This window comes from Magnolia sinica, chromosome 15 (genome assembly GCF_029962835.1).
Source record: "Magnolia sinica isolate HGM2019 chromosome 15, MsV1, whole genome shotgun sequence".
In the NCBI taxonomy this organism is placed as follows: Eukaryota; Viridiplantae; Streptophyta; class Magnoliopsida; order Magnoliales; family Magnoliaceae; genus Magnolia; species Magnolia sinica.
In genome coordinates this window covers 4,401,792-4,425,926 of record NC_080587.1, presented here as the reverse complement: position 1 = coordinate 4,425,926, position 24,135 = coordinate 4,401,792, and the positions used below count along the sequence as shown (strand labels likewise).

Genomic DNA, 24,135 nt, shown 5'->3' with positions numbered 1-24,135 from the left:
AATTGATGATAGGAACCAAGAAAGTGTTAGCCACTTTCTTCATGGTTGACACCAAAGGAAGCAGTGATAACAATAATGCCCACCATTGAAACGTGGTGGTTACTTTCCATCCAACCTGGTCATAAGGTTTCATAGACCTACCTGAAGAGAAAACATAAATATCAGTTCGATCCAAAACTTCTGTCCCCGATGGGTTTTCAATGTTTGGTGTTCAATCCTCACTGTATCCGGTGGTATGGTTCACTTGAGGCTTTGGCATGTCTCCTTTTTGCTCCCATACCTTAAAATGACCTCCCAAAATGGATATATACAAAACACATAAGTTAAGGGGGGGCCCATAAAGCCCCTGCCAAGACTTTCAGTTTCTAGCTAGGCCCCGGCGAAGACAGTACTTAATTCGCGTCCATGGATCCATAACGTATCCAAAGTAACAACGTTTGTCACAAATCGCCTTAATCCCCATGTGTGGATGCCTGCTATTTCTCACAACTTATATGGTCCTGATCCTCAGTAAGCATATGCACCATTGCTTACATATGTAAAGCTCCCGTATGGGGGAGTTCTGGCCACTAGTTCTTCGCTGTATTTTCATTTGAATTTACACTATTGATGTATCCCTCTCGTGAGCTTTTACTCTTCGAATGAAAGCTAACCGAAAAAGGACACGTATTATTGCACGAAAAAGAAGTAACTTGCGGAATATTTTCAGATATATTTAGAAAAAATATATAATTTTTTATGAAAGTATAACTGCAGGTAAATTGGATAACACATGACATCTGATGACGAGGCACTCCTTTAGCATATGAAGCGTTGATATTATGATAACCAAATGTGTAGAATTGCTGACCGGATAAATAAGCCAGCCAGCCAATGAACTTCCGTGATATTGCACAACTGTGCCTATTTGGCACGCGTGGAATCGAGCGGTGGAAGACGGTTGGGTTTGTGGGCCCCAGCCCAGCTACATACGCGCTTCCTTGTAGTCACGTGACGTGGGAGACGCGTCGCAGAAGAGAGCGGGGTCGGCGCATGTGCAGGGGCTAATTGCGTTTGCGCCGTAGCTTCGTTTACATCCACTCTCCTATAAAACGCCACCATACCCTTCTCTCTCTTTCCGACTTTTCCCTGATCAGATCCTCTCCTCTCTTCCTCTGCTGGTAAAATCTCTCTCTCTCTCTCTCTCTCTCTCTCTCTCTCTCTCTCTCAATTTCCTGCGATCGGATCTCTTTCTCATCTCTCTCCTCATTTCTTCGATAATCGCTTTCTCCTTCTCAGTATCCTGCGATCTGATCGCTCTCTCCCTCTCAATTTCCTGCAATCTGATCTCTCACTCTCTTATTTTCCATTCATTTCATTGATCTGATAGTGATCTCTCTATATTTCTCTTGATTTATTCTTATTTGTTCGATCAAATCTCTCTCTCTCTCTCTCTCTCTCTCTCTCTCTCTCTCTCTCTCGTTTGCTTCTAATTTATAGTGATCTGATCAGATCTGGTATTCTGTCTTCCATCTCTTTCTTTCCTTTTGTTTGATCTGGTCATCTCTAAATTTTGCTTTTTTCAGCTTTGGATTGTAGGTGAAAATGGGGCTCACGTTTACGAAGCTGTTCAGCCGTCTGTTCGCAAAGAAGGAGATGAGGATTTTGATGGTCGGTCTTGATGCCGCCGGTAAAACAACTATCCTTTACAAGCTCAAGCTTGGAGAGATCGTCACCACCATCCCCACTATAGGTATCAGATCCCACCCATTTCTCTCTCAATCTTGGATGCTGGATGGTTTTTGTTCTCTTTTTACCCAGATTATGTAATTCTGCATGTTTTTAGTGATTGATTGATGTCTGATCTGGTTTTCATGCTTTCGGACTCAATTACATCCTTTCTGTATCTGTAGAATCGGAACTGGGTTTTTAATGACGCGTTTTGCTTCTTTTGGATGTGTTTATTTGATTGTAGATGTTGTGTTAAGATTCTGCTGACTTCGGTATACAACTTGTAGATCTGTGCATTTTAGCTCTGAATAGAAAATACATGACAGGAGTTGGCTACCACCATCTCTCAATCTCTCTATTCTAGATTATTGTGATTGCACTTCTAGATGAATTAGATCTTCTTGAGTACAATCGAAGCCTAGCTTTCTTATTTGATTGTTTCTGGATCTGTTCATTTGTTTGTACAGTTAGGTTTCCTAGCTTAATTCTATTGGCACTTGTATGCATGCCGTAGATCCGTACATTGTATTGTTGAAATCTGAAGATGTGCTTGTGGAGAATGAGAGATCTGATATTAATGGAGAAAGACATCAGTTTGCAAGTTTTATTTGAGACCTAGATCCATGTTTTATTAACCTTCTATATCCTTGATGGATACAAACATGTGGTGGTTGTGCTTCTGAGATTGTAATCTATTTACTGGCCTACTGGGTGAATTTATATATATATATATATATATTAATTTTTAAATTCCTATACTGCATATTTTCTGCATCATTATCATTTTCTTTCTTCAACAATAGGACTGTGCTTGGATGCTTGCTTAATTGAAATAATTCACTTTGGATGCTCAATTGAAATAATTCAATTCACTTAAATTCTTAATGATTAAATAATTCTAATGAACTGCTGACTCCCGAAGAACCATGCCCTGTTGTTTCAAGCCCAAGTTGATATGTAGGAAAATAAATTGAGATGAGTTCTCGTCACTTCTTCTTATTCTTTTTTGTTTTAATTTTTTATTCGAATGGTAAATGTTATTCGAAAAGAAGATCTACAAGACAAGTGCACAAGAATGAGCTTCAAGAAAAAGATGATTTGAGGTCATTGAGTCCATTACAAAAGAGGGTCTCCCCCCAACTTTCTTTGGTTTGTTCACTTACACCCTGTGAAAGCTTTTTGAACCACAGCCTGATTAACCACTCTGCCTCCAAGCTTTAGGACAGTCTCAATTTATGATTTTGACTTGTTGCAAAATGTGTGCGATTATTACTATTCTTTGATTGAATTTCTGCAAATCAATTCAACTGAACATTCAAACGCACCATTGAAGTAACGCATCGATATCACTCAAACATTATGTATTGTTTATAGGGTGGCTGACTTACTGTTACTGATGTTTTATCCTTTCTTTGATACCTTGTTAACTATTGAATTGTGATGCTGTTAACATTTCTAGGGCCTATGAATTTCATAAAAAAAATGTCTATGTATTGTATGCTTACAGTAAACTGTGTTATTTATGGTTCCTCATTGGGTTTCTGGAACACAGGTTTCAATGTTGAAACAGTTGAGTACAAGAATATCAGCTTCACTGTTTGGGATGTTGGGGGTCAGGACAAGGTAGGGCTCCACCACCATTGTCTGTTTTGTTTGATAATCCATGCCTACTTCTTTGACTGTTGAAGCATTTTTATACTATATTTCGCTGATAATATGGTGCGGTGAATTCTCTGAAAACAGATCAGACCGCTATGGAGGCACTATTTCCAAAACACACAGGGACTCATTTTTGTTGTTGACAGCAATGACAGAGACCGTGTAGTTGAGGCAAGGGATGAACTCCACAGGATGCTGAATGAGGTAAATTTTCTTCAAAAAAGAATCTATTCAATTTATTTGTATACTCAATGGCAGCCTAAGAGTGGATGTGTAGGGAAGGGAAGCTCATACTTGAACCTACCACTCCTAGTATTGGGTTGGACTTTTGCAGTTTGATTGCTTGCTTCCTTGTAAACCTAAACAAATCCTTGTTTATGTAAAAGAAGAAAATCTGATTATAGAGTTTTGGGCTTCTGCAAGAAGTTGTTCTGATATAAACTCTCCTGGAAAAGGCAGTTCCATGATGATAACTCAAAATGGAGTGGATTCTTTTCGCAGAGCACTCTCCACAAAACAGCATAGGCAGAGATTACACTGAAGGAAATTCTGCCTGTCCTATTTTGTGGTGAGCTGTGAGTGGTCCGCGGAATGACACTCTCATTTGAGACCTTTTCCAGGAAAGTCTTCATCAAGATGGTCAAGTTTCTGGCCCAAAAGGAGCTTGTTCCTTGTGTTCCCCAGATAAGTGGTCCAACTGTTATCCATGGGGAATGTTGATATTGATATCCTAACTAAATGAAAGTCAAATCTGATTGGTGGTTACAGGATGAACTGCGAGATGCTGTATTGCTTGTTTTTGCAAACAAGCAGGATCTTCCAAATGCAATGAATGCTGCTGAAATTACTGACAAGCTTGGGCTTCATTCCCTACGCCAGCGACACTGGTAAAACTCTCTCACCTTGATATTATGGATCTTATGAGTTGGAAATATATACTGATGTAGAGATTATGCTATGAGTCGTTATAATACTTCAAACTTAAGTTGATGGATTTGCAAAGTGCACCCATGGACCACAGAAAATCACATGGAAAGAAAATGAAAAATGCTTGTCCTCAATCATGTTCATTATGTTAGTCTTAATTATCATCTTAAGTCTTAATGTTACCCATAATTTAGGGCCAGCTTTTACAAGGTGGTTTCTAGGCTGGCTTGTTTGGCAAAAGCACTTACATGCCAACATGGTTCTGCCTCACATCACATGTCCACTCCAGTTGAGGGGAACATCTGGACAATTAGGGTCTAGATCATGCAATGTCAGAGAAGTCAACTAAGCACAGTGACACACGTGTACCACCATATGCATGACAATTTGAATAAAAATGGGAAAAGCACATGCTTAAGCAGTGGTCAACTTGGAACTGCAGGCTGCTTTCTCAATGTGTTCTTTACTAAGCCCAGAAAGGTGGTGAAGAACCTTGGAAGCCCTCCTATATCTTTGATGAGATTTGCCTCGTATCTATGCTAAACATATTGTTGGATCATATTGACAGTGAGGCTAACTCCATGGCAGACTTGCTAGCTAAAGGAGTTTGCTGTCTGTCAGTCTGTTTCTGCAATTCCTTCCATATTTCTTTGTGTATGATGCTTAGTTCCTTCCGTTTTATGAGAGAGGAGCCCTTGTACATGTTTACCAAGCATTAATTACATGCTGAAATTGTCACGTCCTATGCTGCATGTTGGCGCAACTATAGAACTTCCCCTGTCATCTGTTACACGTAGGCCATATTTTTAGATGAAATCTTCAAAGATTGGTTGTTCTATGCCACAATATGTGGATCTTAACAGTAGATTTCTCTTGAAAGTCTCTTGGTTGACATCAGTTCATAGTTAGCATATGGCCACAATGTGTCCTAAAGCTTGCTAAAGTTAATAATGGAAAATAGTCTGTTCTTCTTCTAGATTTGGCATGGAATTGTAATTTTCTACAGTAACCGACAAGGGGGCTGTTTTGATTCAAGCAAAATTGTGCCTGTACAGGCTTTTGGGACTAGTTATGTTGGCAAAGGCCATCCAAGTCATGCTATAGGTTTTGTTATTTGTTTGTCAAATAGCTGGAATAGGGAGTAAGGATGGACTGTGGCATTTGGGGAGTTGAATGTGGATGGAGGCATATGTAGCATTGATAGCACTCATGTGTGTGTGTGTGTGTGTGTGTGTGTGTGTGTTCACAAACCATGGTCAAGCCAAAGTTTTTTAGGAAAGGAAGTGTGTGTGTGTGTGTTATGCATAAATGGGGTTCACAAACCATGGTCAAGCCAAAATTTTTTAGGAAAGGAAAATGAAATGGCCATTGTAGATTTTGCATCTTATTATGGATTTATTGCTTGATGCTGAAAATTAGTTTATTATTATTATTTTTTACAGGTACATCCAAAGCACCTGTGCCACATCTGGGGAGGGACTGTACGAGGGGCTTGATTGGCTCTCAAACAACATTGCCAACAAGGTATGTTCTCTCTATTCCCTTACTCAAATGAGCTGATGTTCTCTTCAGAACTTAGAAAATAAGCCATGCTCTATATGGGTTCTGCTGACCCTCACATTTGCACCTGGGAAAATAGCTCCTACTGACATGCCGTTCGGTTGATGGAAACCCACTCATCTGGTTCGCTACCTCCACTAACCAATTCAAAATGGTGTGGGGGCATCTTCTGGCTTCAACTTGGTTTCAAGTCATCCTGAACCTGTCTGACCCATTCTCTGGTTCAGTTAGGGTTGGAAAACTCCAACCCAATACGGAATCAGGTTGGGTTTGAGTTGAGCGAATTAGGGTAGGGTTAGGTTGGTAGGGTTGAGTATATAGAGGAATTTTGGTTATGGCTTGGGTCCTCTTGAGATCGGGTTGATCCTCAACCTGACCCTACCCACCTGACTTGCACCACCTACTTGTGCCCTACAGATTGGCATTTTCTTGTTTTATGTCTCGAAGAAGAGAGAATGGATTGTTTTATCCATGTATCCAGAAACCTGTTTGATGGATTAGGAAATGAATCATGTGAGATGCATCTTTTCCAAATTGACAGGACTCTATTGATGTGTTTGCAGGCTTGAAATATCCAAAGACGGTTGGAGATATGATGGTCCTCGCTCAAGTGCATTTGCTAGCACAACAATGGAGTTTGAAAACTTTGGCACTGCAGGCTTTCAATTGTTTCAGTATTATTGTGATGATAGTTCTTCTCTCCTATTTACCTTTTCTTATTTTTTTTTGTGTTTTGTGTTATATGGATTTTTTTTTTTGGCCACCCCCTCTTAGCCTAAGAATCATTTGTTGCCGGCATTATAGGTGGTTCTGAAGAGATGGTTGTTTGTGAGTTACTGGAAATTAGTTCCTTCTATATGATTTTCTTCCCCCTCATCATCATAATTCTTACTATTTTTGCTGGTTTCTACTCTACATAAACAAATGATTAAAACACAGAATGGGACTTATTGTTGGGACTTTTTAAGTTTGTAGTTCAGGTGCAACTGGTGCGCCCACCATATATTGTGTGGGTCATTTATCTGCCCAATCAAGCAATGGTAGCCATCTATCTCCATCGTGGGCCTTCAAATGCTGGCAAATGTATTTTGGGCGTTCAAATGTATGTTGACAGCTCATGGTAGGAGGTGTACAACTAGTTGTTTGTATTTCTGTGTGTCTGTGCATATGGATGATGGCTGGGTCTCTGAAGGAGAGATTCAGTTGGTATACTCTTTCTAGTTGGGGGTGTTTTTTAATCTGATGAAATGTGCTGAAATTGAGAGCTTAGAGATTGATTGTTTTGATCCCATGTGCTGGTCTGACTGATGTGTCAATTTGAGAATGCTTAAAGATTTTGCTCATTAACTGACGCATTGATAGATGTTGCATATTCTGCACACTCACTGTTTGGAGTGACAATGCGTTGGGTTTAGGCCAGGTCTTGACACATACACGGCTGTCTTATGGCCCATGCCTGGCCTGAAAATTGATAAAATCCCCATTTTGCAACTGAATGTGCCTAATCTATCCATGGATCAAGGTGGGCCATGCATGCACAAAGAAATAAATATCTTAAGCAATAAAACCAGCAATGCATGAATAGGTTGGTTGCCTAACCAAGGATTGGAATGGCATATTTGTGCAATGTGGTATACCAGGCCGGGGTCAGGGCTAAAATGACTTAGACTCAAGTCCAACCTGAAAATGGATCAGGCCATGCATGCGAGGTCCAAACCTAGCCCTGGGTCTTGCCCAAAAACAGCTTCTCTGGCCAGAAGAGGAAGAAAGGAAAAAGGTGAGTCTTGCCCAAAAAAGCTTCTCTGGCCAGGAGGAAGAAAGGAAAAAGGTGAACAAAAATAACTAGGAAAAAGAGAAAAAGTCAGTCCACATTGGAGTTGGATCGTCGGATGTGTGGTTCTCACGGACGAACAGTCGCAACCACCTTGTTAGAATGACAAAAAATACTGTTCCACGGAGCCTGGCAGAGGTAGAGATCTCCATTGTCTGAGGGAACCCAGTGTCATCAGGGCTGTATTGAAGTGCGCATTAGCCACATACAAAGGGCTTCCAACGGGCAACAACAATGCATGCCCAATCTCGGATTCTCAAAGACCGAGTGTCAAGGTGTGGGTGGATCACACTCCAAAAATAACACTATCTGGACAATCTTAACTATTCCAAGGCCACAAGCAGGAAGCTATTATTACCAACAAATCCATGTAATATTATGCTATGCTCCATCTGCCATGGGCCCACTGTCAGGGCATCTTGAACCTTTACATCCATGTAATTCCATAACCCTGTGGGCAATAACACATGAAATCAGATGCATCATTTCAGCAAGGCCTTGCTCTAAAAGAGTGAGGAGAAGAGTGCATCCCCATCCCTATACAACCAAGATGTTAATAATCACCACTTTCAGATCTGTACCAGTGATGTAATCTTTTTCTGTAGGTTTGATGAACCTAAACCTTATGTACTTCTACAGTGATCTTGGCCCATGGAGTTGACCATGGGCATGGATGGATGGATCCACCCGTGCATTGCTTCTTAATTACTCCACTTCAAGAGCCTCTATTTCATATCGGACTTCCTCCAAGTGCTCATTTATGCTTGTCACTGCATCCTGTACTCCTTTGATAGCTTCCTTGAGAGCGCCGTCGTACTCTGCATCTGCCTCTGCATCCTCCGTCCCCATAGCTTCCGTTAACTCGTGCACATGTACACACTCGTGCTCTGCTGGCTTCCTGAACCTGCAGTGTTCATGGCTCACCAGCCGCTCTGAGGGGCGGCCCGCCTTCTTCAAGATCTGAATCGTGGCCGTCTTTGGAGAGGAAAAGGCATCATTCAAGCACCCATGACGACCGTTTAGATGATAGTAATACTTGGGGCAGTACAATGAAAAATTGAACATAAACGATAATGTTCCCTTTAATATCAGAACTGTTACTGCATAGAAGCCCACTTGGGGAAAATCAACCCAAGCATGAAATTGGCCCACCTAAGCAAGGACCCTATATACGCATGATCATGCTATAAAATTACCTAAGCAAGGACCCTATTGGGAGCCCACCTTGCTTAGGTGGACGCATAATCATGCTCTTTTGGACTTGCTATCAAATTACCTGATGGGCTGATCCCTAGCTAATCTGTAGACTCTGCATGGTAAATTCAATTTGGTCATTTCCTCTATTTAAATAGTTATCATGGTTCAATCCATTGTGCACCAAACACATACTCTAGCTTAAGATGCGATAAAAACTATAAATAGAGAAAAGGGGTGGTCTTCATGGCATCGGGCTAGTGGTAGAATCTATTCTTTGGGAAGAGCCCTAAGAGCAGTGTTTGGTTAACTAACTGAAGGATCTGTTCAGATCAAAAATGACGCAAATGAATTGGATGATAGGTTGTAGGTTACTGGTGGCAATAGTTTGTGGTTTTCTCAATGTTAAAGTACAATAGAAGTGTTCTCCAGTCAAGTACTTAAACAGGTGGAATGCAAAAAGACTAGACAAAGTCAGCCTGCAGCACACATGCTAACATGGTAAACGTGTGAGTGATCCAGGCCATAAAGTCAGGCCAATATGCTCATCAGATGGGCCACCACTGAACATTAACTGTGGTCCATTGGGCATTTTGTCCCAACTGTTCATGTTTCTCCTACAAGTATGGCCTGCTCGATGAGTGTACTGTACTGGCCTGATATTTGGTGTAGGGCATGTTGTTGGAGATCCAAACCTGAGGAGTGGGAGGGATCTCTCAAATGCCTGCCACATCAGCATGTGTGTACCCCTTCACCTCACTCGTGCTAGTGTCATTTGATAAGCTCTTCGAAAAATGTTACATTGTCTTCCAGACGAATTATCAAAGAGTTCAAGTGGGGGAGGCCACATACCAGATGCAATTTCTGCTTTTCCTGCGCTTGAACAGCCTTCAGCAGACCGGCAAGGTCATCTCGACAAAAATCTGGGTTCAAAAGCAATGATTCCATTTCAAGAACCTGAACAATCCAATCACTTTATATCAGTAGAATGTGTCAAAAAGGAAAAAAGCAGAACAATTTCGATATGTTGCAGGCACCGACTTGTTTCGAGCAATCGTTGAACTCTATTGTGATCTCACTGCAGAGTTGTTGGTACGCCAAATCTCCACCGCTCACCATGTATTCGGCAAACCCACTGCCCAAAAAAAAAAAAAAAAAAACGTTCAAATGCTCTGACGCCTCATAATTTATGCATAATAGACATTGAAATATATATATAGGGAAAAGGTACTATGAGCTCGACCTCACGATAAGCTCCTGTGAGGTCGAGCTGTGTGGGCCCCACCGTGATGCATGTCGACCATCAACACCGTGCATTTGATGGGTCCCCTTTAAATTATGGGATATCCCAAAAATCAGCCGTATACGGAACTCAGGTGGGCCATACCATCTAAAATCATGTGAAGACACCGTTAAAACATATAAAAGCACTTGGTGGGGCCCATCTGAAATTTGCATGCGTCTGAAACTTGGTCTGAACCCTCATCCAAGTGGGACACACATAATGGATGGGCTGGATTTGCAAACCACATCTTGGTGGGCCCAAAAAATGATTATGAATGTTTTAATGGTGCACGGCCCCTCTCCACTTCTGTATGTGGTGTGGCCCACACAAGTCACGGATTGACTTGATTTTTGAGACCTAGGCCCACGATGGAATGGTGCATCTGACTGATGGGGTAGATGTTCGAAATGCATCACGGTGGGGCCCACACAGCTCCGTCCCATGAGGTCGAGCGCATAGTACCTTTTCCCATATATATATATATATATATATATATATATTGGTTGACATCAGACAAGAAAATGCCAACTGAGCGGAGAAGCATTGTGACACGTGCGCGTGCACAAGAACGATGGAGATGCCTGAGAGTAGGTCACAACTAGGGTGTCAATGGGCCAGTCTCGGGCCTGAAAAATCAGAATTTTGAATAGGTCCGGCTGTCACAGTTCAAAATCTGGGCCAAGACATACCCAGGCCCAGCCCATTGACAGCCCTAGTCGCAACTGGGCGAAGTGAGCTTGTACGCATCCAAGCCAAGGGAGGACCCAGGCCCAAATCCAGCCCAAGCCCTTTGAAGGCTGGAATAGTCGGGCCCATGGAAGATGGCCCAAGCCCCACCAATGACAACCCCCGAAGCTCATCCAACCGGGCCTAGGTATAAACGTAGCTCAAATTCAGCCGAATCCAATCAAAATCAACTATGTGCAAACAAATACTAACATGCTAATAATAGTAAGAAAATAGTAATATTTTACTAGTAAATTCAGCTTGGGCTGTCGGGGTACTTGAAACCGGCCCAATTACCACCCAGGCTAAAAAAATCTAGGCCCAAGCTTGATGCATGAATCTAGGCACCTAGCTCAAGAGGATTATGGCTTGATGCTAGGTGTTATGTATCCTTTACGATATGCCCATAAATGCCGATACGTATAGCTAACGGCCATGACCATTATGCGATACGGGAGTGAAACGGGATAGTTGGTTTTTTGGGACCGTATCGGCCGTTACGGTGGTCGTAAAGGTCATTATGGGGGCATAACGACCATTACCTCATAATGGTTGAAAAATGGTCACTTTTTTTTTTTTTTTTCCTTATTTAAATCCATTTTTCTCCACATTTTTTCACTTTTCTCATTCTAAAAACTCTCTTAGATTTTACAACAAATTTCAACCATTCTTATTATCGTTTTTAAGATTAAAACAGTAGATTAAAGTGATTTGAGCGAATAGAAGCTCCTATGGCCTTTTTTCAAAAAATAAAAAAGTAGTATTTATGCATTTTTTCTAATTTCTAGTTCTAATGCTTGATTGTGATGTGTAAACATTATAGACATATAATCATGTTCACAAATTCACTAAACAGTCCAATACAACACTCTCACCAAAGAGTGGGCCGTTACACTACCATAAACATGTTCAAAACCCAAAAAACGAATACATATTTGGAAATTTTAAATTATTCTAGATTTTCCAGATATTTTTTTTTTCAAATTTTTTCGGGCAAAAGAAAATTTTCAACCATTACAGGAATCATAACGGTCGTTACACCCCCATATCGGTAATAGTGGTGACCGTTACAGCCATTGTTATTGATACGGAATACCTTGGCTGGATGGATGAAGTGGAGAGGTGCATTTGGAGTGGGCTATGTGACCGCGCATTGCCAATGAAAGTTGATGGAAATTTCTACAAGGTTGGTGTATTATTGCTTATGCTATTTGGGCAGACTGTAAGCAATTGGACAGATACAATCGAGTATGAGGTGACAACACGTAGCTTAGAAGTAACTTTAATAGGAGATGAAATGAATTGAGAATAGATTAGGATGGTCTGGTCATGTGCTATGGAAATCACTAATCAGAGACTGCCTTAGTGACCGAGACTTTGATTAGATATGAAGGGCCTAAAAGGAGGATGAGGGGAAGAACTAAAATGAGACCTGGATCGACGTGGTAATGAAGGCTTGTTCACTAAGGATAGTCTTAGATAGGAATTACTGGCGAAAGAAGACTCGTACCGCCCACCCCAAATAGTCGGGACATGATGATGATGATGATCAAACCCCAAACATAATAGCATACAATCTGGTGAAATAGATGGATTGGACTGATAAAAGAACAAGCCCTATAATCATTAGTATTTAAATACTTAGCGCATGTTTGGATGCCACTTGAAAATGTGATCATCTTGTTTTGTTGATATTAAGGATTGTAATCTGCTTTCTTCTGGAGGTCTTCTCTCACTAACTCAGCGGGAATTTCCTCCTCCTTTGTAATCCGTTTCTGTTTTCAATATATTTTCTGTTACTTTCAAAAAAAATAAAATCGATTACGTTATATAACGGTAACGGTCATAACCGTTATTTGTTACAGGGTCGAAATGACAGTTAAAAAAAAAACATGCCGTAACGGCCCTGTAACGGTTGTGTAACAATTTTTTTCAAAAAACAAAAAAGAGTCATAACAGCCGTTACGGCCCGTATCATAACGGTAACGGTGGTGGCCGTTACGGCCACCGTTACCATTTTGGAACACCTTGCATCCAAGCCTTATCCCAATTAATTGGGGTCGGCTGCATGAATCATGTTTTGCCATTTTACTCTATAATACCTTCAGTTAGACTATAGGAAGTCTTTTCTTAACTACCTCCATCCATGTCCTTTTGAGCCGTCCCCTTGCCCATTAAGAGCCTTCAACTTGTACCAAATCACTTCCAACTGGTGTGGCTCTTGGTCTCTATTGCATATGACTAAATCATCCTAGTCTACTTTCCCTCATCTCATTACCTATTGGTGCTACTCCTAAATTCCATCAAATGCATCCATTTCTAATAATATCCGTCCTCTTCTTCCCACCCATCCATCTCAACATCTTCATGTCAGCTACACTGTCCTACAAACATGTTGTTCCTTAACTGCCCAACGTTTTGTTGCATAAAGCAAGACTGGTCTTATAGCTATCCTATAAAATTTCCCTTGTACTTTGAGTGGTACATGGTGATCACATTAAACTCTAAAGGCACATCTCCATTTCTTCCACCCACCTTAAATTCTATGTTCCCAATCTCTCCATTCTCATGAATTATTGACCCAAGGTATCGAATGTGGTCGTTTTGGCAAACTTCTTGGTTAGCAAACTTAACTAATTCCTCATTTTCACTCCCATCGTTACTAAAATTGCACTACATATGTTCTGTTTTTTTTTTTTTTTTTTTAATTTTAAAATTATTATAATTTTTTTTTTTTTAAATTTGAAAGGTAACAAAAGTATAGCATACACAAGCACCAAAAAGGCAAAAAACTGTACATAGGAAGGGCGAGCAACCACTTGAACTAATTACATGATAAAAGAATAATCAATTTCCCCACCTTAGCATGAGGCCCATTCCATTACTTGGCCCCTTGCTTTCAGGATGACTCCCCCATAGAGTGGCTCAAGTTCTGAAAGCATCTCCCGTTCCTTTCTTCCCAAATGGCCCAAAGCTCCTCCAAGAGACACAGATGCCAAAGGACTTTCAAATCCTCTTTGAGTTGCACCCCGTGCCAAGACAAAAAGAATAAATCAATGGAGTTTGAGCAGACCTATGCAACTTGGAACGTGGATAGGATGTCGTTCCACAAAGAGGAGGCAGTCAGGCAATGCATAAAGAGATGGCTAATAGATTCTGAATCAGCCATATACATCAGGCAAACATTTGGGAGAACCATTCCCTGTTTCCAGATGTTATCCACTGTCAAAACTTTGCCCCTGGCCTACTAACCATGCAAACGCCTTAACTTTCGGCGGAGCTCCGTAGGACCAAATAAACTTGGTAGCAGACACGACACTAGAGCTTTCCCCAATACCTCGGGCTTGAATCATCTTATAGAAGGACCGGACTGTGAAACATCATGACTTGTCCAACTGCCAACACATCTTATCCTTCTCACCAATAGATGGATAGTAAAATTTGATATGATCCAACAGGGAGCTCAATTCCCCCACCTTTTCTTCAGACACAAAGAGTCTGCAAGGAGGGGTTCAAACTGTAATGTTTCTGCTTCGAGAGAAGCGACGTCCCACAAGCACATTGCGATCCGTAGATAAGCTTGCAATCTGTGGGAAATGCAACTCCAAGGTTTCCTTTCCAATCCGCAAGTCTTTCCAAAAACGAATATTTTCACCATCCCCAAGCACAAAACACACTCCATTACCAAAACTCCCTTTAACCAAAGCAATTCCTTTCCACAAGTGTGATGCCTTATTCAAGGAAGAATCTTTCAATAAAACAATGTCATTTGTAGACAACATACTCCGTGGGATCTCTTCCTGCAAATGCCTCATTAACTCATCCATAACCAATGGGAAAATGTATGGGCTCAATTCAGACCACTAGTGCCAGCCTACGGTAATTGGAACTCACTTGTCTCTTCACTAGTAGTCCCCACATTTGTTATCACTCCCTCATACATATCCTTAATCATGCAAATATATCCTATTGAAACTGTTTTCTTTCCCAACACTCACCAAATTAACTCTCTAGGGACCCTATTGTATGCTTTCTCTAAGTTAATAAAGACCTTGTGGAGATCCTTCTCTCTCTATATTTATCCATCAACATCATCTAAGCCTATTGTATGCTTTCTCTAAGTTAATAAAGACCTTGTGGAGATCCTTCTCTCTCTATATTTATCCATCGACATCATCTAAGCCATTCCACTATCAAGGACTATATCCTCAGTTAAATCATAGGCCACCAAGTCTTTTCTTAGCACCTCCATATTCAATTCAATTACGATGCGCTCTCCCATGAGAGAGGAATGTGCACGTGGGACTACACTTTTGACAAGAACTTGTTATTCACATACATTGAATAGAAGGGTGCAAATGGGCCAGGCAAAGTCTAGGGGAACTTCAAACCTGACTAATTTAATAATCCGGTCTAGATTTTAGCCCCACACTTCATCCGTTCATATATGGGTTGGGTCTAGACCAAGAGTATCTAGACCCGCCCAGTCATCTACGGGTCAAGTTTGTGTCGGTTCTAAGTTGGGTTTGTCAAATTTCTAGCCCCCCCCCCTATTGGATAACCTTATCGATCGACTGCCGAGGGAGGGATGTATTCGTCCATCATTCCGGGTTGGGTGGCCACGGATCAGTGGTGAGATGCAGGCTCCCGAATCGAAGTAGTTCCTCGAGGAATCTTTCTAGTCAAATCCAGTCTTTCTTCCTCGCCAGGGTCCGTCTTTACTTCTTTTTCTTAAGAATAACTGAAGGTTCAATGTGAGTACCTTTGGAATACGGGTTACAGTACTCGTGGCTTTCCACTTCCTCTCTATAGAAAAAGATAGGAAAGCTCTTATGCAAAAAAGGCTTTGAGTTGGACGGCGAAGTTGTTAATACCCTTGTAAATGAAAGCCTGCACCAAAGTGCAGATGTGTGTCCCTTCTAGTAAGTCCCTTCCTCAAGGCTGCTAGTAAGTCCCTTTCAAACTATTTACAAGCTCTTAATCTAAAATTACAACACTATTCTCACACTAATATTTTTCTTACTTCTCTTTTATTTCTCTCTTCTAGTTCTTGAGTACACCACACATTACATCGGTATTTATAGAGGGGAGAGATCCACTGTGACGGATCTGAAGGAGAAATCCATTACAGAAAATTTTATCGTCTCGAAGTTTGCAGACGACGTGGATGCAAGAGAAGAGCTGCAAGGGGGATGTTTCCTGTAGATCCAGTCCTTTGATAACATCTGGAGGGACACGTATACCTCAGGAGGTAGCTGGCAGTGCTAGACGTAGCAGCAGCGTGCAAAATATTTACATGCAGTGAAGAGAGTGACTATTACTGAAAGCGACTACTTGAGAGTGACTTGGAAAGAGGTGATAAGCTTGTCAGAGATTCTTCTGCAACGGGGAGAGGTGCTTCAAAGGTGCAGACGGTGGTGGCGATGGCTTCAGTCAGTGTCAGGATCAGAGTCGCTGTAGCGATATACCAAGTGAGGGACTTCATCATCGCTGGATGGAGCTGTTGGAGCATTGAGGAGCTCGAGATTTCTTTCAATGTCCAGCAGGAAATGATCCAAACACAAGTCATCATTCGCTGTAGACATTGGTGTAAGCCAAATGGAATTCGGAATGTTGTCATGGGGAACATTGTTCAGTTCACGCATGCGGCGTTTGAACAGATGAAAGATATTTCCAAAAAAATCCTAGTGATGAGCAAGATTGTAACCCCGGTATCCTTGTATTACAGCTCTGTCTGTAATAGCAGCTGGCACGTAGTAGTGCTCATTTGTAGCAGGGTTGGAGTGGAGTATCCTTGGATATCTGAAGGAAATTTCAACATACTCACTGTGGTGGTGAAGATATGAATGCCAAACATTCAGTGGCTGAAACCATTCCAAGAATACTTTGAGATTTGTCTGTGCCGGAGACAACTGATCAGAACTAGTAATTTCATGCCAATTGAGACGAGCAATATAGGCATGGAGCGCTGCCACAGGGAAGATAACCATGATGGTGTAGCTTTGTACAAGATAGTACAAGAAACAGAAGGCTTCATTGGGTAGATAATAGATGTCTCGAAAGGAGATGGAAGTTAAGTATGGGTAATGAGGATGAGGGATGTGCCGGATGACAGGGGCATTTCTGAAGAGGTGGATTTCAAGAAAGGTTTTGAGATTATGGGTAGGCCTGTTTGCAATGTAGAGATCACGGATCATTGTACTCTTTTGGTCGGGGTGTATGTTATGTGATGGACATGACTACCTTCAGGGAGTCTCCGCCTTCTTCAGTGTCGGCATAGTCTATCTCCTTTTAATAGTAGATGGATACATAGTCGCCATGATTAGTATGCTCTACAGTTGCGCTTCGTGCGATCTTCTGTATCAAAACACTTGGTTTGATAGTATCTGTTGAACAAGATGGATATAGAATTCCTATGTCTGGCTATCAAGAACCAGTTGGTAAGTTTTGACCGTTGAGCCTGTGGTAGGCGTTAGGTCACCCCTTTGTAGCCAATATGTTCTTGATAAAAGGAATCTGAATTATCTCAAACTATGATCTGCACTCTGAAGATGGTTGAGTTACCTCTGGTTGTCTTTTCCTGACCATGCCATGCATCCTGCCCGATGATCCCAGAACCTCAGTTGTTACGATGGTCCAATTGGTTTTCACAATGGAGCTTTACAGTGAAAAAGATCCAAGGGAAAGATAACATCCTCGCTGACTTCTTGTCCCGCCTTCCTACCAAACATCCTCCATCTGTTCCAGCCTCACCAGCCATCCATGAATTCTCCATCCCTTGCTTATTCCCCATAGACAGAATTCCCACTCTTCCTCCTGAACTCCAAACAATGATCCGTGATATCTACATTGCAAACAGGCCTACTCATAATCTCAAAACCTTTCTTGAAATCCACCTCTTCAGAAATGCCCGTCTTCCGGCACATCCCTCATCCTCATTACCCATACTTAACTCCCATCTCCTTTCGAGACCTCTATTATCTACCCAATGAAGCCCTCTGTTTCTTGTACTATCTTGTACAAAGCTACACCATCATGGTTATCTTCCCTGTGGCAGCGCTCCATGCCTATATTGCTCGTCTCAATTGGCATGAAATTACTGGTTCTGATCAGTTGTCTCCGGCACAGACAAATCTCAAAGTATTCTTGGAATGGTTTCAGCCACTGAATGTTTGGCATTCATATCTTCACCACCACAGTGAGTATGTTGAAATTTCCTTCAGATATCCAAGGATACTCCGCTCCAACCCTGCTACAAATGAGCACTACTACGTGCCAGCTGCTATTACAGACAGAGCTGTAATACAAGGATACCGGGGTTACAATCTTGCTCATCACTGGGATTTCTTTGGAAATGTCTTCCATCTGTTCAAACGCCGCATGTGTGAACTGAACAATGTTCCCCATGGCAACATTCCGAATTCCATTTGGCTTACACCAATGTCTACAGCGAATGATGACTTGTGTTTGGATCATTTCCTGCTGTACATTGAAAGAAATCTCGAGCTCCTCAATGCTCCAACAGCTCCATCCAGCGATGATGAAGTCCCTCACTTGGTATATCGCTACAGCGACTTTGATCCTGACACTGACTGAAGCCATCGTCATCCATCGCCATCACCGTCTGCACCTTTGAAGCACCTCTCCCCGTTGCAGAAGAATCTCTGACAAGCTTATCACCTCTTTCCAAGTCACTCTCGAATAGTCGCTTTCAGTAATAGTCACTCTCTTCACTGCATGTAAATATCTTGCACGCTGCTGCTACGTCTAGCACTGCCAGCTACCTCCTGAGGTATACGTGTCCCTCCAGATGTTATCAAAGGACTGAATCTACAGGAAACGTCCCCCTTGCAACTCTTCTCTTGCATCCACGTCGTCTGCAAACTTCGAGACGATAAAATTTTCTGTAATGGATTTCTCCTTCAGATCCGTCACAGTGGATCTCTCCCCTCTATAAATACCGATGTAATGTGTGGTGTACTCAAGAACTAGAAGAGAGAAATAAAAGAGAAGTAAGAAAAATATTAGTGTGAGAATAGTGTTGTAATTTCAGATTAAGAGCTTGTAAATAGTTTGAAAGAGACGTATGAAAGCGATAGTTTCTGATAAGGACTCCTCTTCCTAATTACGATTCTGATTTCTGTTTTCTGTTCTGTTTTCTGTTTATCTTAGTCTCTGCTTATGTTAAGCAAACGTGTTTTTAAATTCCGTCTTCGTATTAAGTACTTACTGCCTTATCGTTTTTCTAGATTTTTACTTATCACTGATATAATCTTTACTACTCCATTTCCCCGTACTGTTTATTTAAGACCTCATCAACTTCCTTCTCTTCCATGTATCCGCCAGAACTCATCGGTGTCATTTTAGCCTGCTTAGGTTTGCTAATTATGTGTTTATATGTTTGCTGTCATTTTCTATGTCTTAAACCGTAACTTTGTGTTCCGTGCTACAGTAACCTGCTACAGTACCATGCTACAATAAAGCACACTCTGTGTTGTGTTTAGGGTTTGATTGCTGAATTTGTGTGTTACCTTCTGCTTAACTAGGGTTTTTGTTATTATTTAGGGTTTAGGGTTTACCATGTATCACCCTGGTTGGTTTATTGGTATCAGAGCCATGGCTTTCTAACTCTTTTGGTCGGGGTGTATGTTATGTGATGGACAGGACTACCTTCAGGGAGTCTCCGCCTTCTTCAGTGTCGGCATAGTCTATCTCCTTTTAATAGTAGATGGATACATAGTCGCCATGATTAGTATGCTCTACAGTTGCGCTTCGTGCGATCTTCTGTATCAAAACACTTGGTTTGATAGTATCTATTGAACAAGATGGATATAGAATTCCTATGTCTGGCTATCAAGAACCAGTTGGTGAGTTTTGACCGTTGAGCCTGTGGTAGGCGTTAGGTCACCCCTTTGTAGCCAATATGTTCTTGATAAAAGGAATCTGAATTATCTCAAACTATGATCTGCACTCTGAAGATGGTTGAGTTACCTCTGGTTGTCTTTTCCTGACCATGCCATGCATCCTGCCCTTTGTTTTAGCATGTCTACGGCTCGATCTCCGTCGTTGTCCTCTTCTTCTTCTAGTAAGTCCCTTCCTCTTGCCTCTTTTACTGGTAATAAATATGAGTGGTTATATGAAGTCGAGTATGCTGATGAAAAGGTCCCTGCTACCCATCTTCCTGTTTCCAACCCTTATCAGTTCTTTCAGAAAAATCGTGGTTCTCTTTCTTCCAAATTTCACCAGCTCGTGCGCAAACAAACTGTTCCCATCAAGGAATATGCTTTATCCTCCAAGTTTGATCAGGCTCCCATCCGTGCCAATCAACTTGAGGAGTTTGTCCAGCTCCAACTGCCCAGCGAGAAGCTTCCTGACTGGTGGTCCCAAGGATACACACATCTGCACTTTGGTGCAGTTCGCCTTGAGGAAGGGACTTACTAGCAGCGTTTGAGATAACGACGGAGATCGAGTGTGTACAACAACCCTAGTTAAGCCCTAAACCCTAAACCCTAAGCCTGCTTAGGTTTGCTAATTATGTGTTTATATGTTTGCTGTCATTTTCTATGTCTTAAACCGTAACTTTGTGTTCCGTGCTACAGTAACCTGCTACAGTACTTCTGCTACAGTAACATCGCTACAGTAACACTGCTACAGTACCATGCTACAGTAAGCACACTCTGTGTTGTGCTGATCTCCTTTCCCCCATTATGTCCATCAGTCCCACTCCGTTAGTTCAAGTTGAACTTCACCCTCATAACTCTCCTTGTTCTATTCCTGTTATCGCCCTTGCTGATACTGGTGCTGCTATCTCCATTCTAAACCCCTCTATACTCCCTGAGTAGGAATGTCGGTTGGGAGAACTCCCTCCCTCAATACAAGAGGGAGCTCGAGACTCACGAATCGATAGGCATTCGCTACTATTTTTCTTCATATATTATTAAAGATCCAACTACATGTTTTTTTAGGTAGGCTTTTGGATTTTAGTTTATTGCTTTAATTACCTTAACTGTAAGGAAATATAAGATTCTATGTCTGGTGCATTTTGGATGGTCCAGGTCCAACCAATCTAAAAGTTGGGTCCATGGTGGGTCTTGTTTTTAACAGGTAACTTTGAGAGGTTCCAGACCGACCCATTAGATAAGTGGGCGGTGTTTTGGAGCAAACAGAATCCAGTGGGTCCAATTTCAGATCTAGACTCGTTTATCATCAGATTGGGTAACCAACTTTTATCCATGTGGCCGATTAAATATGAACAAGCAAGCAGACTCAGGAGCTTTGGCATCTATGTTAGAAAATTGCATATTTATGTAAAATGAATGCATTACATAGTCGTTGGTTTGTTTTTTGGTACTCAAACTCAGTTTGCAGTTTCAAATACTATCCAGTGCCTACTGAATCCAGTTCACCGAGTTTAGTTCAATGCCAGTTTCAATAATGGCTCAATTTGCAGGTTCTAGACTCAACTCGTTCAGTTCATATATGTGACTTGTTTTGTACATTGAACCGAGTTAAATCTTATTACATGTCTTGCATCCAAGTCTTCCATTGAACTGTCCTAGGAAATGAAATCATGGAACCCTGAATCAAACAAGTGAATTTTGACAAATTTTTCAGAAGTATGTGAAACAGCTTTGGAATTGGAACACTCTTACTACTGAGAAATACCCAAACAAATCTGCGTTTTCAGCAATGAACCGTTGATTTTCTACTAATCATTGATTTCTAGGGAACCATCAGTCAGAAAATTCCATAACCCATCATCACAGATCAACTAGTACGACCATAGGATCCACATTTTCAACGTAAAGATCTCACAAATATCAATTATAACTAATTTCCATCAAACACGTAAATAGAACAAAATGCCATTCTCCATCTCCACTGGTTTTGTTGCAATAAAACCCACAAACAGAAAAATACCATTTCGCGAAAGAGTAATTGTAGGATGCTCATATCCAAGGCTAATTGATGCAATCACCCCACATCCCACATGTGCATGCTCCACATGTGTGCGCAAGAAAATGACCTCTTTCCCTTCTTAGCCCATCTCTAATTTCCTTTTCTTTCATATCTCTGCATTGGGAAATTTCCTTTCTTTCTTATCTTTATATTAGGCAATAAGTAATTTTAGATTTTTGTTTTTTAGGTGCTTTCTAACTTAGGTACTTTCCTATTTTTTAGATCTCGGCTAACTAGGAATTCTATTTTACATTCTATAAACTTTATTAAAGATTATAAGCACTCATTATAAATAAGGCTTCGGCCTATGAAATAAGACAATTGAATGATATTCTCTTTAAGTAATTCTCTTATTTTTCAACAGCGGTTGTTAAAGAGTGGGAGAGTGATCTCTAGTTTAAGACTAGAGGATTGTTGAGCTTGCTCACAGTCTTGCATTTTTCTCTTTTATGGTTTGAACTTAAATCCGATATGGTGAATCTTATTGTAATTAGTTTCTTCCTTGATCTAGTTGCATCAAATTGATATCAGAACAAATTCTACTGTTGGGATTTTCTCTTTTCTCCTCTTCCCCATCTTCTTCCGACAAATTTGTCCCCATATTCATCCCAAACTTAGCCTCAATTCCCTAAATCAGCTCATTAATTCAGCCCTTCCACCACAAACCATATATAATCTCCATCTCACTCAAACCATCACCCTATCTCTATCCCAAATTCCACTAGAAAACAGCCCATGCCCTATAATACACCCAACCTTCCCAAAACCTTTTTCCATCCCTATACACACACACACACACACACACACACACACACACACACACACACAACACCAAATTCCCAAAATATCCTCCCAATGACACGAAATTACAGATCTATAAAACAAGCAAAACAGCTCCAAACGCTGAATTTCTCATCAATTTCAAACACTCGATCAAAGAAAACGAAAATCAAATCGAGTACTTGCAATGATTTCGAAAACCCAAAAACAAAATCCCAAATGATTCGATCAATTACCAGAAAACCAGAGATATCTACAAAGGGGTAAGTAGATCAAGAAAGAAGAGGATAGGATATTTTGGGAATTCTTTTCTTTGGGAGTTACCTCCGTAGCTTTGAGTAAGCTTCTGCTCTTCGCTGCTGAATACTGAGAAATCGACGGAGGAGATCGACGATCTTGGATGATCTCGAGATGCTACCCTGGCCGTCGATCTCCATGGCCATCTCCTCTCCCGGTTTTTCCAACACTTCCATCTCTCCGTTTCTTTGCTCTGTCATCATTTTGGTTTTCGTTTTATAGGAACTTCGAGTCGAGGATTTCAAACACCTATACTCGGGTTTTTATTTCTGTCAGGTACGGACTATTTTTAAGTAATCTGAACCGTTCAATTATTTCATCCCACTGTCGATGTACCAATTCCAGAAATTTACTACATCCATCTTAGCTTTTAGGCTTCTTATGTATATTTATTTCGAACCGTCTACTTATGCGCCTCAATAGAGAACGGCTAACATTGTGGTATGAGTAGATTTTCGTCTAATAGTCCATCCAAGATGGTTTTCAGCATACCAACGGTCCGGATCACTGAGACGTTGGCCCCACTTGTGAGAAATAATGTCTTGAGTGGGGATCCTCATAGTATGAGGTTTCGTGAAAAATGGGGCCATGGTTGAATGATCCATACTGTTGGAATTTTTGGGCCCACTGTCGATGGACTATGAGACGAAAATTATCTTAAGAGGATAATCTTGTCCTTTCAATTTGTATCCTGTAAATGGACGGTTAATAATAGAAATACAACAATGGCCCAGATTCAACTGAAAAGGACCCCAGATTGCTGGCTAGGAACTTTTCGATCTGGGATGTTTTCGGGGGTATGATGTACCCGAACCCGGAACCAGATCAACGGCGGAGATATAGAGCTGTGGGTCCCACTCGTACAGACTTAAAACCCGAGAATAGCATGCACTTGCTCGGGCTGTAATAATTCTCCTCCACTTGGAAGCGTATTGCGTCCTACCCCCGCCATCCGGGCAGAGCTCTGCCGTGATGAAAACGTCTTATCCACGCCGTCCATCCCTATTTACAGATCATTATACGATGCTATGTAAAAATTTAGGCATGAAAAAGGCTTAAGTGGGCCACAAAGTGGGGATTGAAGGATCACCATTAAAAACTTCTTGGGAGCTACAGAAGTTTTGGATCAAGCTGATATTTGTGTTTTCACTTCATCCACGTCTACATGAACTTATGAATAAGTTGGATGGAAAAAAAAGAAAAAAAA

At 41.2% G+C, this 24,135-nt stretch overlaps 2 protein-coding genes and 1 long non-coding RNA gene across 3 annotated transcripts; 1 reads left to right on the top strand and 2 right to left on the bottom strand.

Annotated features, from left to right (window-relative positions):
• Positions 1-1,027: 1,027 nt before the first annotated feature.
• LOC131227957 (ADP-ribosylation factor 2) lies at positions 1,028-6,712 on the top strand. The gene is made up of 7 exons (XM_058223774.1): positions 1,028-1,160; positions 1,566-1,732; positions 3,263-3,333; positions 3,454-3,573; positions 4,138-4,256; positions 5,739-5,820; positions 6,420-6,712. The coding sequence occupies exons 2-7, from the start codon at positions 1,585-1,587 to the stop codon at positions 6,423-6,425; spliced, it is 546 nt and encodes a 181-aa protein (XP_058079757.1). The 5' UTR covers positions 1,028-1,160; positions 1,566-1,584; the 3' UTR covers positions 6,426-6,712.
• A 1,299-nt stretch (positions 6,713-8,011) lies between these two features.
• On the bottom strand, positions 8,012-23,136 carry LOC131227956 (uncharacterized). The gene is made up of 5 exons (XM_058223773.1): positions 22,956-23,136; positions 9,923-10,016; positions 9,734-9,838; positions 8,383-8,662; positions 8,012-8,340 (listed from the first exon to the last, which is right to left on the bottom strand). The coding sequence occupies exons 1-4, from the start codon at positions 23,129-23,131 to the stop codon at positions 8,393-8,395; spliced, it is 645 nt and encodes a 214-aa protein (XP_058079756.1). The 5' UTR covers positions 23,132-23,136; the 3' UTR covers positions 8,012-8,340; positions 8,383-8,392.
• On the bottom strand, positions 13,634-15,542 carry LOC131227959 (uncharacterized). Its single transcript, XR_009162649.1, has 2 exons — positions 15,026-15,542; positions 13,634-14,943 (listed from the first exon to the last, which is right to left on the bottom strand). It is a non-coding gene; the product is annotated as an uncharacterized LOC131227959 (long non-coding RNA).
• Positions 23,137-24,135: the final 999 nt, after the last annotated feature.